General features: G+C 42.0%; 1 protein-coding gene across 1 annotated transcript in view; it reads right to left on the reverse strand.

Moving 5' to 3' along the window:
• Positions 1-474: 474 nt before the first annotated feature.
• The window catches only part of abca3b (ATP-binding cassette, sub-family A (ABC1), member 3b), a 29,187-nt gene continuing 12,352 nt past the window's right edge, over positions 475-17,309 (reverse strand). The window contains exons 8-31 of the mRNA XM_061065620.1: positions 16,907-17,027; positions 15,256-15,429; positions 14,982-15,163; positions 13,077-13,223; positions 12,771-12,900; positions 12,501-12,655; positions 12,233-12,388; positions 11,941-12,151; positions 11,633-11,783; positions 11,136-11,234; positions 9,788-9,986; positions 9,386-9,692; positions 9,025-9,298; positions 8,328-8,532; positions 8,012-8,231; positions 6,851-7,009; positions 5,724-5,896; positions 4,533-4,667; positions 4,193-4,387; positions 3,919-4,106; positions 3,640-3,810; positions 3,267-3,463; positions 3,058-3,131; positions 475-2,637 (exon numbers count right to left, since the gene is read on the reverse strand). Coding sequence (XP_060921603.1) covers positions 2,506-2,637; positions 3,058-3,131; positions 3,267-3,463; positions 3,640-3,810; positions 3,919-4,106; positions 4,193-4,387; positions 4,533-4,667; positions 5,724-5,896; positions 6,851-7,009; positions 8,012-8,231; positions 8,328-8,532; positions 9,025-9,298; positions 9,386-9,692; positions 9,788-9,986; positions 11,136-11,234; positions 11,633-11,783; positions 11,941-12,151; positions 12,233-12,388; positions 12,501-12,655; positions 12,771-12,900; positions 13,077-13,223; positions 14,982-15,163; positions 15,256-15,429; positions 16,907-17,027 — 4,155 coding nt within the window. The 3' untranslated portion in view covers positions 475-2,505. The remainder of the gene's footprint in view (positions 2,638-3,057; positions 3,132-3,266; positions 3,464-3,639; positions 3,811-3,918; positions 4,107-4,192; positions 4,388-4,532; positions 4,668-5,723; positions 5,897-6,850; positions 7,010-8,011; positions 8,232-8,327; positions 8,533-9,024; positions 9,299-9,385; positions 9,693-9,787; positions 9,987-11,135; positions 11,235-11,632; positions 11,784-11,940; positions 12,152-12,232; positions 12,389-12,500; positions 12,656-12,770; positions 12,901-13,076; positions 13,224-14,981; positions 15,164-15,255; positions 15,430-16,906; positions 17,028-17,309) is intronic.

A 17,309-nucleotide genomic window follows, 5' to 3' on the forward strand; every position in this document is an offset into this window, starting at 1 on the left:
TTTTTCTTCTTGGCTACATCCACTGTTTTTTAGGGTTTACCTTTTGATGCTTCTGTGTACACGCTTCTTTAATGTTCCTGCAAGGAGGGGTAGATGTTGAAGGGATCAAGAAGAACAGAATTTAGTTTTTTACATTTTCCAAAGAAAGGCTCACAGTGAGAGGTACATTTGACTTTTTCATTAAAAAACCGACTAATGGGATTGACAGGAAGCCTGTCAAAAAACACTCCATCTATTCTGTTTCTCCTCCACTCTCACACATTGTTTTGTCGACAAATAGAAATAGATTGACCAATGTGCAATCATCTGCAGAACAAATGAGACCATGAGCTGTTTTTTTTTTGCTACCACTTGCATAGAGCATTATTTAATTTAAAAAGAGCGATACATATACATTTGACAAGGTCAGTTCCATGGTACAGTACACATTCACAATGATGTCAATTCCCTTTGTTTTAAATATGATACACTGTATTTCAGCAATAAATCACTCCTTCAATTTCAGCACCCGAAACCTGGTTTTTCCATTTTCCTCAAACTACATAATCTAACATTGCAGATGATTCAAGTCATACATGTAATGAGACGGAAATTGTGCAAATAGAAGAAATACATGTAACAAAAGTTTAAATGAAAGGTTTAGTCCTTCAAAGTCGAAAAAGCAACATATCTGTGCCTTTCTGGAATGTCAGTCTCTTTTTAAACACACATCTGGTGACTTTAAGAAACTGTTCAAATCATAAGACGCTGTAAAAAAAAAACGAAAAGAAAAGTTGGTTTCTGAGTTCTATTTGCACTCGTTTAAGACAGGAAATACATTCATCTCACTGCTGTGAAGTCAATGGCTGTTTTTCTGGAGAATAAATGTTTTCATACTCAATGCTAATTCCACCTCGGTTATAAATGGGATCGTTGACATGGAGGAAAACATATATTTGTGGGGAATTGATTTTCAAAGTGTTCCTACAGAACACAAAGATTTGCACAAGTCCTTCAAATTGCAAAGAAATAGGATTCAGCATCTTAGCATATCCAAATAAAAGAGGACTCAACATTGAGTGGATTAGTCTTCCCTTCAACAAGGCATCTTTTTGTGTTACCCATTCCTTTTTTTAATTTGCATTTCCAGGCGTTCCCAACAAGAGCAGATCTACATTATAGATGATGCAGCAAGTCCAAAGTGTCCATCGCACAATAACAATCTCTTTGTGTTTAATATGTAAGGACTATCATAGCGCTGTCTAAGTCTGGATAAATGCAGGAATCATGTGTTGCCATTCTCTCTGTGCATCTCTCACTAACACATTCACACACACAGGGGTTAAATGCATAGCTGCAAGAGGGGAAAAAAACCCACCTCATAGGTCAGTGCAGTTTCTGTTCTAGGTCCAAATCAATCACATGCAATCTGACACAACTATATTTAAGGTTGTCTCGTGTTCCTGCAACCACAGCCACATTTTGGCTGTCACAGTTGCTTCCATGTAAACTTTACTAGCTGGATATCCACATGGGAACACACTGCTGCTGAAATTTGTTTTGCAGGAGAAAAAAAATGGAATGATTGTTTCAAGAGATCTGAAACATGGAGGCTTACTAAATTCACTCTGGCTGGACTTAATGTACTTAGAGGATTATTTATCAATGAGGACGGCCTTCTAGTTTCCCCTCAGTATCATGCACTCTGCAGATTTGACACATGCATTCATTAATGTGAACCACACAGTCTTTAAATGAGTAAATGTTCTGCACCGGCCAGAAGAGTAAGTGTTTTTTTTAGTACCATGAACACATCACATTATTATTTACATCTGGCAACAACAATAAGATACTCCTACGGATAACCAGGCATTTCATGTAGAAAGAAACAAGAATTCTCATTAAGTCAGATAAGGCGCAAAGGTGTGCAACGATTTCATTAATGTATCAAATGGAGTGGTTCATTCTCTTGCGACGAGATTAATGATCACAAAAAAAAGCACAAATTCTTGGTGACATAATCAAGATATATAAAAAAAAAAATCATAAATAACAAAAAAAAAGACAAGCTCTTCACTCATAGGTGCACACACACACACACACACACACAAATAAACCCGGTCACACGATTAAGAGTAGTGGACGTTATCTGATGAGTGCTGTCATTGTCTTTGACCTCACAAAGGTGCAGTATTCAGAGTTCATTACTTGGTAGAATCATAATCCCACTCCTCAGACTTCCTCGATAAACAGCAACGACAATAACATGACATGTCATGAATGACCCAATGAAGACGCAGCGACAGTGATACAGTAGTAGAAATGCTGACGTTTGATTATTATTTTCTTTTTTGGCGACTGGCCCCGTGTGTTAGTGGTCAAGGTAAAAATGGAGAGCAGGAGATAAACTGCACGTTGTTCCCCCAGCTCGTGTGCACGCCTGCTGTGACGGAGGCGAGTCGCACAGGTCCCGTTGTACACACTCAGTAGAAAATGGACAATGGATGGACGGATCCCTCGCTCCACTTACTTCCTCCCACTCTCCATGCAGTGCTGGAACTGGGCGAAGCTGAGAAACACCTGCTCCAGTGATATCTGGCTCACGCAGTAGTCTTCAATACGATATTTCTCTTTGGCTGCCTCCAAAGTGCCGAACACCTGAGCGGGCGTAGAGAAAAGGAAGGATAATGTAAGCTGTGATATTGATGCATATCTGGTGTAATCTAAGGCTTTGTGTCAAGAACATACTTTCAAGTTAAATATTTCTCCTTTGAGCACACTCATTATTTTTCTGACCCTGTGCACACACAGCTAGTCTATAATTTTCAGAGCTAATCGTGACACTTGGAATTATGTTTTTGTAATATAAAAATAAATAAATGCCCTAAAAATGAATCAAATTATTGAATTAACAGATATGTTAAGGAGGAACTTTGACAACATCCAAAAAAAAGGATGCAATAGAAAGCAGTTCAATCACCGTTGCCCTTAGTGGATGCAATAAACCATTTGTGCACTAGAGGGAGCTCTAACAGCATATTTGCAGAATTGCACTGTTTTCTGTATAGATAAAGTTACCTGGGCCCAAGTAAGTGTTTTGTCAGTCAAATGATAGTGCACCATTCCCTGATGGGCATCCTTCAGTTGACTTCCTGTAGCAGGAGAAAATTCACATGGTTATGTTTTATTTGTTATTCTTTGACGTAATAAGCACTAAAAAGTGTCCTGACTGTTTAACAAAGATCACAAAAAATAATCTTAGAATCTGTAAACTGAATGCGTCTGACCTGGAAAAGTGCTTTCAATGAAGTCTTTAAATAGCAGCAGGTCGCTGTCCTCCAAATCAGCGTCCATGTGGACTTTAGCCAGCAGCGTGTAGCCACTGCCGAACTTGCTCTTAAGGTGTTGAGGACTCCCGAGGCACTTGAACTGACCGTTGACCATCACTGCCAGTCTGGTGCAAAGGGCCTCACACTCCTCCATACTGGTGAGACAGGTAAAGGTATTAATTAGCATCCTCACAACTTCTGTTATGATTGTGGATCTTTGAAGAAAATCAGTTGAAGAAAAGAGAATGCAAAATATTTTTGCACTTTTCTTCAGAACTGGAGAAAGAAAGAACACTGCTGATAATCACACAATATGGACTATAAGGCTCACCTATGAGAAGTGATGATTATTGCCTTTCCAGACTCCCGTGTGCGTGTAACAGCGTCCCACAGCAGCCTTCGGGCCACAGGGTCCATCCCTGTCGAAGGCTCATCCAGGAAGATGACGGGAGGTCCACCAATCAGAGCCATGCCTGCACTCAGCTTCCGCTTATTTCCCCCACTGTACACGTTGATAAAAACATGTGGTTAAACACACACTTACCTTCTACATAATTCAGCGATTTTTCAGGCTAATAAATAGAACTGCATCACACCACAGTCTGCATACCTGTAGCTGCGGACCAGTTTGTCAGCATGAGGCTCCAGCAGCAGTGACCTCAACACGTTCTCCACACAGCCAGACACATACCTCTCTGGTATCCCTCTGAGTCTGGCATACATACAGAGAGTTTCTCTTCCTGTCATGTGATCCAACACAGCGTCAAACTGAGGGCAGTAACCAATACGCTGCTGCACCTGCAATCCAAAGATTAGATTCAGTGATCTTTTCAAATGGACTTATCTTTGAGGTGTCCTTTGCTTCCATCTGTCCCTGCTCTTACCTTCTTAATGTCCCTCAAGATGCTGTATCCATCAATGAAGGCGTCCCCAGAGGTAACAGTCTCATCACCTGTCAGCATCTTAAAGGTCGTTGTCTTGCCGGCTCCGTTGAAGCCCAGGAGGCCGAAACACTCTCCTTTCCCTACAGCTAGAGACAGCCTGTCAACAGCCAGGAGATTCTGCCCGCTGCTGTACACCTGAGGAGGAGAGATAACACTGAGTCTGTACCACCTTGTTATATCTCCCAGAGACGCGCACTAATCGAGACCGAGGCACTCTCTTACAGCGTTTTAAAACACATACCGGTACATACAAGGAAAAGACTCATTCTGTGTTACACACCTTGCTGAGCTCCTGCATAACGAGGGGGCTACCAACCATGGACTCCACCATCGGCTGGCACTCCCACACCCTCTTCCTCTCATCGGCCACATCCCTGTCCTCTGGGAGAAGTGCTGCGTCCTGTATTAGAGGTAACTAACACAAATGGAAAGTGTAAGACACTGCCAAAATGTCCCAAAAATGGGGACTGACAGAAGACTAAAAACAGTTTCACAAAGTGTTTTCATCAATCAGCTGGAGAGGTTTTGATCTTTTTGAAATTGGAATGAAAACAACACTGTTTCCTAAAAAAAGTCGGGATGCTGTTCACGATGTAAATAGAAACGGATTGTGACGATTCAAGAAACAGAGTAATTTAAAAGTTGCACAAAAACAACACATCAAATGTTGAAACTGAGACATTTCCAGTTTCAAAAAAAGTTGCTACCGGGTCATGTTTGCCACTCTGTTCCATAACCTCTTCTTTTACCAACACTTATGAAGCGTTAGAGAACTGAGGAGACCACTCTCTGTCATTGTAAAGTGGAATGTTTGACCTTTCTGACCTTTTTTTTTTTTTTTTTTTTTTACAGTTCAGGGACTCTTTTACCTCCAAGTCATGCTGTTGTGATATGTGCAAAACGTATTGAAATAGAGTTCAATAAACACTGAAGTTAAATCAGAAACACAATGCTTTGATAGAAATCAGAGGTTTGAAGAGCCTACCGAAGCAGCTTAATGTCTCTTTTGTCTGATGAAGTGCTGATGTAACTGCATGATATATATAATCTGTTTTATCCATTTTGGAAAGACATTTCTCAAAATTAAATCCAAGTCTCTTCTGCTTGGCTTCATGAATAAGTTTGCAGGTTCATTAACTGATCTATGTGTACTCAGGGGCCAAATGATTTGTTGTTGAGGGTTTTGTTATTTGTCTCACGCTGCTTTGTTTACTCATAAATCAAAGCGCTAATTGTCTTTCAATGAGACTTTTATAAGACTTCAGCTTCATGAAGTATTCTTTTACAAGCAGCGGTTGTAAATGCCCTTTGTTGATCCACAAGCACGCATCAAGATGTTTCTGGAGGCTTCAGTTTCAATATATGTAAGCACACTTGAAATACTGTACGAGAGAAAGACACCCTACACGCTGCAAGCAAATATTTGAAATTCTCCTCATACAGATAAACTAAGGAAACATTCTCTCTCTACCTGTTTCCGTCTTCTGCCCAGCGAGGTGAGGATCCGCCGCAGAGTGTGGACACACTGCAGCTCGATGACAAACAGCAGGATAATGTAGACTACACCTTGAATAGAGAAGGCCACCAGGAAGCGTCCCACACCAGGCTCCGACATGGAGAAGTAGTTTGTCTGGTACGTGATGTCTACAATCAGGAACACACAGAGAAAAATCATCAGGGAAAAATGTGCAGAATTTTAACAAGAAATCTGTCAAAATGAATCTAGGATTTTGTTTCAGAATTTTAAGAGGGGGAATTAGATTAAGGGTGGTTTCAAATTAGGGACCTGGGACCGGGTTAGAGTATGCTTGACCCCAAAGACCGGTACTGTGCCCGAGTCCGCCTAGAGGTGGTCTCGGGCTCGATTCATGTTTACTCGAGTACAGTCAGCGGGAGATGTGAACACATCCATGCTCAAACAAGGCAGTGGAATTCTAAACGGCTCCTGTCTCTTTAAAAACCGTCGTATCTGCGCAACATGAGCCAGTTTCATCCTCTGAGCTGCACTGATGTGTGTGTAGGAAGAGGGTCGTTGTTGGCTTCTCAGAAATAACAAAAACATCCACAGTAAGCAGGATGTACTCAGCCCGCGAGTGGTTGCCATGGTTGCTTCTTCTTCTTTATGCTTTTTGGTGGATTTGCAAACCAACTATGTGCATACTGCCACCTGCTGTATCAGACTGTGTACATACGCAAGTGTACTCGGGCACAGAACAATGCTACTAATGTGAACACAGACAAGCAAGGGGAGAGGGGAGGGAGGAGCAATCATGCCCGGGCACAGTACCTGCTCAATCTGGCTTGTCTTTGGTTTAGACAGAGCAACGATCCAGGTTGTAGGATCAATCGCTAGTCATATATTTATTTATATTAAACAACAAAAATATGACACGATGTGATACAGTAAAGAGTTTTGTATTATGAGAAAGATCCAACTTATTCTTATGCTTATGTAATACTGCTACCCACTGTATGACTCAACATTAGTTACATCTTCAATATAATTATTAAATGATATTATTAGATAATAAACCTGCTCTTTGTTGTTTTATAGCAATCATCCTACGTTGTTCCCCACTCCTTCTCGGCTGTACTTACTCAAATACTTGCAGAAAGCCTCGCTGAGTTTACTAGAGGTGCAAAATGAGATGAATTGGTAGTTCTGGTAGAACTGGCTGAAGGACATGCCCAGGCAGTAGTTTGGGAAGATCAGGAACACCTTATCCAGGAGGCGGGACAGGTCCTGCAGGTTCAACTCTGCAGAAGAGATTCAAAAGAAATAATGATGACACCATTTTTTTATCCTTCATTTTCAGTGCATAGATTTGTTACAGCCACATGTCTCCTACCGATCATTTCCATTCCCCTCTCTGCACACTGCCATCATAATCAACTAGCAGGAGTAGCTACAACACTGTCTCTCATTAGCTTTCTATTAAACAGATATAGATAATTGTACACCACAAAGAGCGCGGCCAAGCAAGAGGCAAGGAAACTGTGAAGTGAACCTTAATCTTTGACAAAGAAGGCAACTTATTTATTGCCTTTGTGAAATCCACAAACTGCTTTCAAGATGTTTTCAGCTTAACACAAACACTGTTACTTAAATAGAAACGGAATCCTTCCAAACAGCACGTAAATAAAATTGGCCCATGTCCCGGATGATATTTATATTTTGTGGGAGCAACTCAATTTGAAAGTGTGGGAGTCACTTTTTATCCTTAGAGTATACACTTTGAAATTCAACACAAAAGAGCACTTACATTACATTACAAGCTAGCTACTTGAAAGCTGCTCTAACCATGTCTTTTATTCATTCTGAAAATATCTCATTCAGCTAAACATGAATTTATGATCAGGATGGGGGATTCCTGCGTCTCTACGTCTTGAGTGCTGTACAGGATCGGAGACTAATCAATTATATAATATCCACAGCCAAGAATTACCAGTGTCACATAATGTTATTCTAAGGAGCTCAATCAGAAAGTCAGACAAGATGTACATTGATAACTTCATAGAAAGAAGAAGAAAAGGCCTGGATGCAACTTAAATATACTTTGATAAGCTGCACACATTTTGGATTAAGGGTTTGTGTAGCAGGTTTTACTTCTGGGTTTAAAAAGGGGGCTTTAAGTATCAGGACTTTTATGTTTTAGGATTCACAGAGTTAGTCTGAGAGCTAGGGTTTTATTTAGTCTCATGTTATATTCTGGTCAATATCTTCATTTGAGACATGTTTGCATCAGTGCCTCCTCTCACCTGGGATGGTCATGATGGAGACAGCCAGAAAGGTGGCCGTGCCAGAGATCACGTTGAAGATGGTGAGGCGTGTGTAGGCAGTAGCGGCGGTGGAGAAGAAGAAGCTGAGCAGGTACATAAGAGGCACCACAGCCCAGCCATACAGTAGCAGCATCAACAACACATCTACCAGGTGGTTGTTGTCAATGAAGGCCTTCACTCCGAATGCCTTGAACACCACCTTAGAGTAAAAACAAGTTAAGACATGAGATCATGAGAACAGCTAGATCGTGTCAGTTTCTTATTCCAGGCAGGTAACACGAGATGTTCTACTGACCAGCATGAGGAGACAGGGCAGCAGGAAGTTGACGAGGTCCCACAGCAGCGCAGAAAACCAGAAGTTAGACAGGTAGACTCCGCTGACCTGCTGCACATGCTTGGACTTGATTGCAGACTCTGTTACAAGCAGCAGGGCAAAGGTGCTGGACAGAGAGGCCATACCGTACATCAGGTTGATGGCCACGACGAAGCCTGTCTTTCCCCTGAAGGAGGAGGAAGAGGGTGAGAGCGGGGAGTGAAAAAGAAGAGAAGGCGACAAGGGGTTGATGAGAGGGGGTTGAAGAAATGGTGAACAAAAAGAAAGATTTAATATAAGTGAGAGACAATCCTATAAAACACCACTGCTTCTTTTGCTATTCAGTTATAACCAAGACAGTTTATAAGATTCCTGAATGGATAATACTCTGTGCATCTCTATGCAAACCTCAATATAGGAGATGAACTTCTTCCTGTTTATTTCTCAATTAAATTTTGATTTTAAATTTTAACTTCTGGGAGACTTGCACGAGAACTTAGAAACATAAGATTTCTGGTTTCATTGATATTCAGAAAGAAAACCTCAGCTTTCCTGTCTTTTCTTAAAACAGTAATCACATGGTAAAATGTCAAACTTTTGCACAATCATTGGCAGAAAAAAAACATGCAAAAATTCTTCTGAACCTTCCTAATCTGCTCCCAACCTTCCCTCCACTCACTCTGTAAGCTGGCTCTTTGCGGATTCAGACAGGTTACGGGGCATGGGGTAATTCCCGGTCTCAATGGAAGCATTCGGCCCCGCTATAAGTTTAAAGAGAGCGTTGTCCACCATCATGAGGGCTGTGGCCGGTGTATGATAGCCCTGGTTGTTGAAGTAGGCCGTAGCTTCTGGATATTGATTCCTGCTGCCACGGAAAGCAGCACCCACCACGCAGCGCTCATTAAAGCTGCCGCCTTCTTTATCGGCCTGATTCAGGACGTAATCTGTAAAGTCTGATGGGGAGCAGGGAAAAAGAAGCATATTATCAGTAAATACTCTGTCTACTCTATGTCATACACTGTCTATGTCATGATACTTACCAGTGATGTTGACGAGCTGGCCCAGCTGGGCAGAGAGCTGTGAGCTGTATGTATTTGCCAGAGCAGCAGCCAGGGGACCCGGCTCAGGCTGCAGAGCCACAGGGACCTTGGTGGCACCATATCGGCTGAGGGCCAGCCTCAGATGAGGAGCGTTCCCGTGATCAGGGATGCTGCGTGCAACAACTAAGGCCACAACAGTGAAGACCAAAGGCACAAGAAACTGGGCCACCATCACCTTCCAGTTTCTCCAGCTGTACAGCGCCCTCTTCAGGAACATGGCATAAAACTGCTGCAGGTGAAGTCTGGCCTGGTAGGAGAAGAAAGGGAAGATGAAATGTGAGTGATGTAAATAAAAGGCAGAAATCACGCTTTAGGGTTTAACTAGCTTCCTTCTCGTCTCACCCCGGTGTTCAGCTTGATGTTGGAGCAGTCCTCTGAGATGAGTGTGCCGCTGTCTGTGAAGTCAGTGACGTCGGTCATGCCACTGATGCTGCTGGCATCGTCTGTGGTCCAGTCATTGGAGCGTCTCTCGTGTTGGTACTGCAGCGCAGGCAGCTGGATCGCCTGGATGTCCAAACTGGAATCCACCAACTTTCCCACCCTGAACACACAAATGTATATCTTGTAATCCAACAACTCACAGATAATAGGTCTGAAAAAGACATCTCTATGAAGTATTTTGTGTGAGGAGAGACTATTTTCTTTCTTCTCAGCAGCTCACTATGAAATAGAAAGACTGAAAAGCTGATTGAAGAAAAAAAGGTATTTTCGGGTCTTACAATTCATAATCACGGAGGCCATCCAATCAAGGCAGCTACAATAGCGGGCAGATCTTACTTTGATGAGACGCTCTCATCTTACCAGATATGGGTTGCATTAGTTAGCCTAGATACATCTTTATAGTCGGTCAGTGCATCCCTCCTTTTCCTCTTAATGGAGGGATTGTTAACAAATAAATGAACAAACTAAGAACATGTGATTTTTAAAAATATTTTTATCTTTTATGTTTTAGAAATGACTAACAACTCCTAAATTATGATAGTCTTAATGGGTGCAGCATTACTATTTAACCGATGAGTTTGTCTGTTTTTTTGGCAGCAGAACGCAGAATACCAGAAGGACACCAAACGACCAAATGTTCAAACAGCAGCTCTTCTTGGTGTAATGTTTGATGTCATGTTTATGGCCAGAGCACCCTCGTGGACTCTCAGTTTGACTTGTAAATAATGAGGCCTAAGAGACAAACGTACTTGGCAGCCCCCAATTACAATGTCATACACTCATCGTAGTTGACAAAGTGTGCAGGGATGGCAGTCTTCAGTGGAGCTGCTCTCACGTGTGTTGCCAGAGTTACACATATTAAACTCAGCTGGAGAGTAGAAATAACAGCTCAGAGAGCAAGCCACCGCTGGGACTGAGATGTGTGAACAGAAGCCGACATGTAAGCGACAGTAATGGTTTGGACATAAAGGAAACTGAAAATTGTCTCTTTTACACTAAAGATTTGTGTTAAAGCAGAATTTCCAAAAAAGATGTATGACAGATGTTTTCAGAGCTACTAAAACAGGATTTAATTCAGGCAGAATACAGAACAAACCACCTTTTTAAAAATAAAATGTATCTCATTACATGGCTCACACCACCATGATTTACACACATTGGCTTTAACTATTTATTACTCGTGCAGTCAGCTGCACGATTTGGAAAATCAGAAAGACCATCACATTCACCCATTCCAGGTCCCGCCTACCTGAGGAAAACCTCTTCCATGGTGGTCACTGAAGCCCCGTAGCTGGCGATGCCAAGCTCCTCTCTGTTCATCTCCAGCTCAGCAAACAGCAGCTCAAACCTGAGCGACACACACACACACACACACACACACACACAAAATCTAATATGTAAGAGGTATTGATTTTCAGCTTTAAAAGCAGGTAAAAGGAGAGATGGCTATTATCATAAAAAACCTGCAGTGAGACGAGGAAGAGTATAATCCACAGACCCAAAAAGAAAAGCCAAACTCTTACAATCCTTTTTTAATTTAGTAACTCAGTGTGAAAGTGTTTTTTTTTTTATTTAATGATCCATTTTAAAACATTCTCTAATCCATTGACTCCTTTCACACTTTAACTGTCTGTTCAGCAGGTTCCCTTTCTATTATCAAAAGGTCTTTCCCTCCCAATAAGTCCCCTTTGTGCTTTCTGCTGTGTCATAGTGAATATTTCTTGAACAAAGACCTGACCAACTCACTTGCTGGTGCTTTCTTTGGGCAAGATGTAAGCGAGCTCAGCCCCTGCGCTGCTCTCCAGTGTGGCGTTAGGAACATACATGTGCACGAGGCGGGTGATCTCGGACACGTTACAAAGAGCATCTTTCACTATCACCATGTGGTAGCCAGCGCCTGGAGAGTAGAGGAAATAAATCATTGTAACAATAATGTGTGTATATTCCCTACTTTAATAAAGAATGTAAAGAAAGACTTCTCCTGAGAACTGAACTGAGACTTAATAACTGCACAACATATTTCTAAACCTGCTGCTTCCTTTTGGTTCACTCACCATATTTGTTCTTAAGGAACAGCGGTGACCCGCAGCACTGCAGCTCTCCTCCCGCCATGATGGCGATGCGGTCGCCGAGCAGGTCGGCCTCGTCCATGAAGTGCGTGGTGAGCAGGATGGTGCGGCCGCGTTTCTCCCCTTGCAGAAGGTCCCAGGTGGCTCGTCGTGCTGATGGGTCCATACCTGACGTGGGCTCATCTAACATCACCACCTAGGGATAAATAAAGTTAGGATTAGATGAGGAGGCAGCATGGGACAAAATGAATGACAATAAAGATGTTCAGTTTTTTACCTTGGAGTCTCCAATGAGGGCAATGCCTATAGAGAGTTTTCTCCTCATGCCTCCAGAGAGAGTTTTTGAGCGAGCCTTTCGCTTGTTCTCGAGGTTCAGGATACGGATGATCCGGTCCACCTCATCTGGAATCTTTTCTTTGGAGTAGCCTTTCAGCTAAATGCCAAACAGATAACACACAAATTAAACAATACTCTCCTGAAGGAAAATGTCAGCACCTGTCTGTCTAATAATGCTCTAAGAATTGAGCGTTTAATTTAGTAAATACCTGAGCGTAGAAGAGCAGGTGCTCTCTGACAGTTAGGTTATCAAAAAGTACGTCATGCTGAGGACAGAGCCCCAGACTGCGGCGGATCAGAGCCATGTCCTGACAGATGTCGTAGCCGTTGATATACGCTCTGCCACTGGTGGGGGGAAACAACCCTGCAGACACAAACACAAAGGAAATCAGCTGAGGGAGGATTATTTATGGGATGTAATTTCATGTGTGTGTAGGTACACTTGTTGTGCATGTGTCAAAGTGTGTTCATATGGTCACCTGTCAGCATGGACAGCGTTGTGGTCTTTCCTGCACCATTGTGTCCTAGCAGCACTGCGATCTGCCCCTCAAACATGTTCAGAGTAAGATCCCGCACAGCCTGCCGGGTCTTGTTACCCACTTTGAATTCCTGTCGAGGATTTAGTCCAAAACATTTCAATGCATTTCTTGAGCAAAACAGTTACGGGGGCACTGTAACCTTGTTGTTTGAGTGTATTTATTTTTGGACACTTGCACAATCTGCACTCTTCTACAGTACATGCACATGCTGACCCTCTGGGTCATGGTGTCCGTTTTTATCCTCACCTTAGCCAGATGTTTAATTTTGACCCCGGAGACGAGTCCAGCAGGCTCTTCTTCTATAAACTCTCCTTTTAGAGCCTTTTCTGCATCTTCCTCTTCTTCCTTTTCGTTAACCAAAGCCATGCGGGGACTGCTGCACCAGTATGATGGCTGCAGATGAGAGGATGGAGACAAAAAAGTAGGTAATCAACCTAACTTAGATAAAAGCAGCCAAAGAGAAGAGCTTCATAATATCAAAACAAATAGATTTTAAAAATCAAATCTGAAAGTTTTCACAAAAGAAGAAAAAAGACATTCAGAACCTAACACGGTGTCCTTGGCTTTGGCAGCCAGCCTCAAGCGGACATTCAAGGAACTGCAGTTTCTTTCTATACCGTATATTGCATGTCAACCCCTTGCATGTCAACCCCTTGCACGTCAACCCCTTGCACCTTATTTCAATGAAGCGTTGCAATTACAGGATGCATCAAGGGAAGCAGAGGAACACGATCATTCATAGAAACACAAGAAAGACAAAGTGGGCAGACGTGATCATTGTTCTTGTACACTCTACATTAGAGGGGATTGTTTCCTGGCCAAACCTCCCTCTGTTGCACTTCCTGAGGACCAGAGTCAGACCTTTCACTTTCTTTGTTGAAGAAACAGCTTCTCACACCCAAACACACACACAATGGACACATGTGCGTCAATATCTAAACCGCACCCTGCTGGCGGTCTCCAAAATTCCAATTTCGAGTGGAATGGGAAAGCGTGAGTTTATTTTTACGTGTTTGAAGGCAAACCACTTCGTGATCAGTTTTTATACAGATAAAACTTATTTCTGTTGGCTTGACTGACTTAGACACTTCCTGTTATTCTGGCTGGCTGAGCCCAGAGACTTCCTTTGGCGGTTAAGTTGTGACCTCGCATTTGCAGTCCCCTCCACTACCCGTGACATCAGAGCCACTGCGGCTGAATGCAGTCATTTCTCTCTAATGTAGGGCAATTTTACTCTGACAAGAGACCTGAGCCTTGACCTTGAGCTTTCAACACAGCTATAAGTGCTGAACACCGACGTCTGTCAGCGTTTGTTGACATGTTAATGAGTCTTTAACTGTAAACCACACTGTAACACCTGCGTCAGACCCTGGTTCAAATGGTGGGAGCAGCGATACAGACCTTAAAACAAACACAATGAGCTGTGTTGATGTTTGGAAGCTGGTGAGATTTTAAGCACTTGTATTATCAAGTATCATGTCCCTCACTTACGTCAATAATATCATATCCCTCACTTACGTCAATAAGAAAGCACATGTTCATGTGTCTGCCTCTTATGGCACAAAGCCTCTGAATGTGTCTGTTACTTCATCTGTAAGTCTTTATATTTTTATGGTTCTGATATGAAGTTTGCTGATAGTGTCTCAATTAAACATCTCACTCATTTAGTAAATGAGCAGCAATGAAAGAAGCAGACCTCTCTTCAGACACTTCACTTAAAGACATAATGTCCAGCAGGGGGCGACTACACTGATTACAAAAATAATGTTGGATTGTATGGAACCAGGTGAGAAAACGGCTGTAACATTCAGTTGACTTATGACAACTTTATGTTTAAAATTGTTAGTTTCAAGTCTTCTCTCACACATGAGGATGTTCATATTTGAAATGATGGTCCCCTTAAGAGTTAAAGATACAATAAAGCAGGTTATGTTACAAAGCGTGTCCACCTGTGATTGACAAGCTGCTGTCTTGTCAACCAGGACAAAGATGTAGAAATTTGTATCCAACCTGATGTTCCAATTTGATCACTTCTGGTCAAAAACCAAAATGAAGAGTTGTAAAAGATACCATATTTTTTATATTATTTTAGATCAAGATGTAGAAAGTTGTTTACGAAGAGAGAGATGTTCTGTGTGCATGTGTGCATACCAGTGCGAAGAAGTAGGATGGCAGAGGCACGCCATACTCCCCAGGAAAAACTGCCTCCATGTACCACGCCACCAACCCATACAGCACTGCGTCAAACATCAGCAGGCCCAACACCTGGGCCATGGAGAAGTCGTCGTCTACCGTCACAGAGTCAAACATGTTGGACCACTGGATTCCCGTACCTACAGGAGGGAGAGGAAGAGAGACATGTCGCCTGATTTCCTAAAAAATAAAAACTGTCAAGACAAAATTCCCCCAAACAACAAACTCTCACCTTTGCCTTCAAACATTCCCATGAGTTGAGCGCCCATAGCCATGGCCACGTTTGAGATGAGGCAGGCTGACACCTTCTGGGCATGGCTCAGTAGGTCGTAGCGTGGCCAGAGGAACAAATAGGGAAGGTAGCTCATGAAATAGATAAAGCCGCCTGCTGCTGCAGCCACATTTGCTAAAATAAGGCAGAAAAGAGAGAAGAAAAAGAGGTTGAGTGTACTTAGAATAAAACATTTGCAGACTTGAAAAAACAACCCTCAACCCTTTTCAGAGAATCTTTCTGTACAATGTACCAAACATGTGTAGACCTATACAACAGCTCAAAGAGACCTACCATTCCTGCAAGAGCTCACTCCTTTGAGTGGTAGAGTAAATGTATGAGTGCAGTTCAGAAGGAACATTAAGAAAGACTTTCAGGTCTGTTCTTTTTTTTTTTTTTTCAATTATGAGCAGCTCGACAAGAACTCTTATAAGAGCACTCGTGGCAGACAATGTGATATTTTGAGCATGCATGGAACATGTATTGATTAAGTGCCATCACAAGTATCCAGAGAGCTCGGTGGAAAAGGCTTGAAAATAAAAGTAGTCTGGCTTTGCTGCGTACTTCATCGCCATGTGAGGTTCATTATTTAACAATCTTTGTGCTGAACACGTATTTCTATGTACAGGGTTAGAACATTTCAGAAAGTTCAGCTGCAGTTTACACACTTTTAATGACTTAAGTTGGGTTGTAAAATTAAAAGTTTGGATAATTATTAATGGAGCAAAAAACAAGCCAAGCTGAGATACATTTTTAAATATGACACTACCTTGCCTCTGCACGTCAAAGCAAAATAGGGAAACCAGCTGTACAAGGTGAAAAGGCTAATTAAATTACACAGAAGATCGACTTCTAGTATGAATAATAGAGAGAGAAATTTAACCCGTCATAGTGAGCCAACGGGAGAGAGGCTTTAGAGTCTCTTTAAATCAGCTCCTGTGGACGATAGGCTTTTAAGGCTTAATTGTGACCAATCAAAATCAATCAATGCTTCTCGTGATCTTCTGAAGAACATAAAGTGTAAGTTAAGTGTTTGTGTGTATCTGCTTTTTTAAAAGGCTGCATGAAACTGAGCTAGATGAGCATGTGTAACCTGAGCTGCTCTGTTTGTAAAAGATGAGACGGATGCTGGTCTGCATGAAAAATCTCTGATCGTTTTATTGCTTTGCACTCATTCAAATGTATCGGAATCAGAGGGACAGGTTTTTAATAGCTCTCTCTGTCATCTATGTTTTTAAGGCCCAAGTTGACATTTTAAAGCCAGACAGGGCTCAGGGCCACTACATTTAAGAAATCCACTACTTTTCAAAGTTAATCAAACATTGATCTTTAGATGCTTAGAGGGATTTACTCGATCAGCCAATGCATGCCTGAGGTCGATCAGTGCAGACTGTGTTTTGCCTTTCAAAAGTAGTCCTTTCTGTGTTAAGACCTTTGTGTAGATACACTTGGCTTAATACTTTGGAGCAGCCGTGAGGAGGAAGCAAAGCAAACAGTGGATATTTGACCTGCATCAGACAGATCGACAGTGTTATGTAAAAGGCAACCGACTGAACACAAAGCTCAGTCCCACACCAGAAACATAGTTATTGTTGAGAGAAGAAACACACACCTCGAGAGAAGAAGGTACTGATCATGAAGCTGAAGTTGATGGTGGACACGGCGAAGACGAGCAGAAAGACAAACACCAGCGTGGGGTCACTGTAGGTCAGCACTGCTCCGTTAGGGCTCACCTAAAACAACAGGTTTGTAAAGCTTTTGTTCAGTAATGACAACAAACAAACATGAAGTTATCATGCATGGTTTAGAACTGTCAATTCTTATTTAACTGTTTTCTTTACAGATACTTTCTTTTATTTACTGACAGTTTCTCTTTTTGTCTTCTTTCAAAGCCATTAGAAAGCACTGCCTGTCATTGCTTAATAATAAATGGAGTTCTGCTGATGGAAAGCTGAAGATATCTTCATGTTATTCTGCTGAATACATGCATTCAGCAGGTATTTCAACGTTGAAAT

The sequence above is a fragment of the Labrus mixtus genome, chromosome 20, assembly GCF_963584025.1.
Source record: "Labrus mixtus chromosome 20, fLabMix1.1, whole genome shotgun sequence".
Lineage (NCBI taxonomy): Eukaryota > Metazoa > Chordata > Actinopteri > Labriformes > Labridae > Labrus > Labrus mixtus.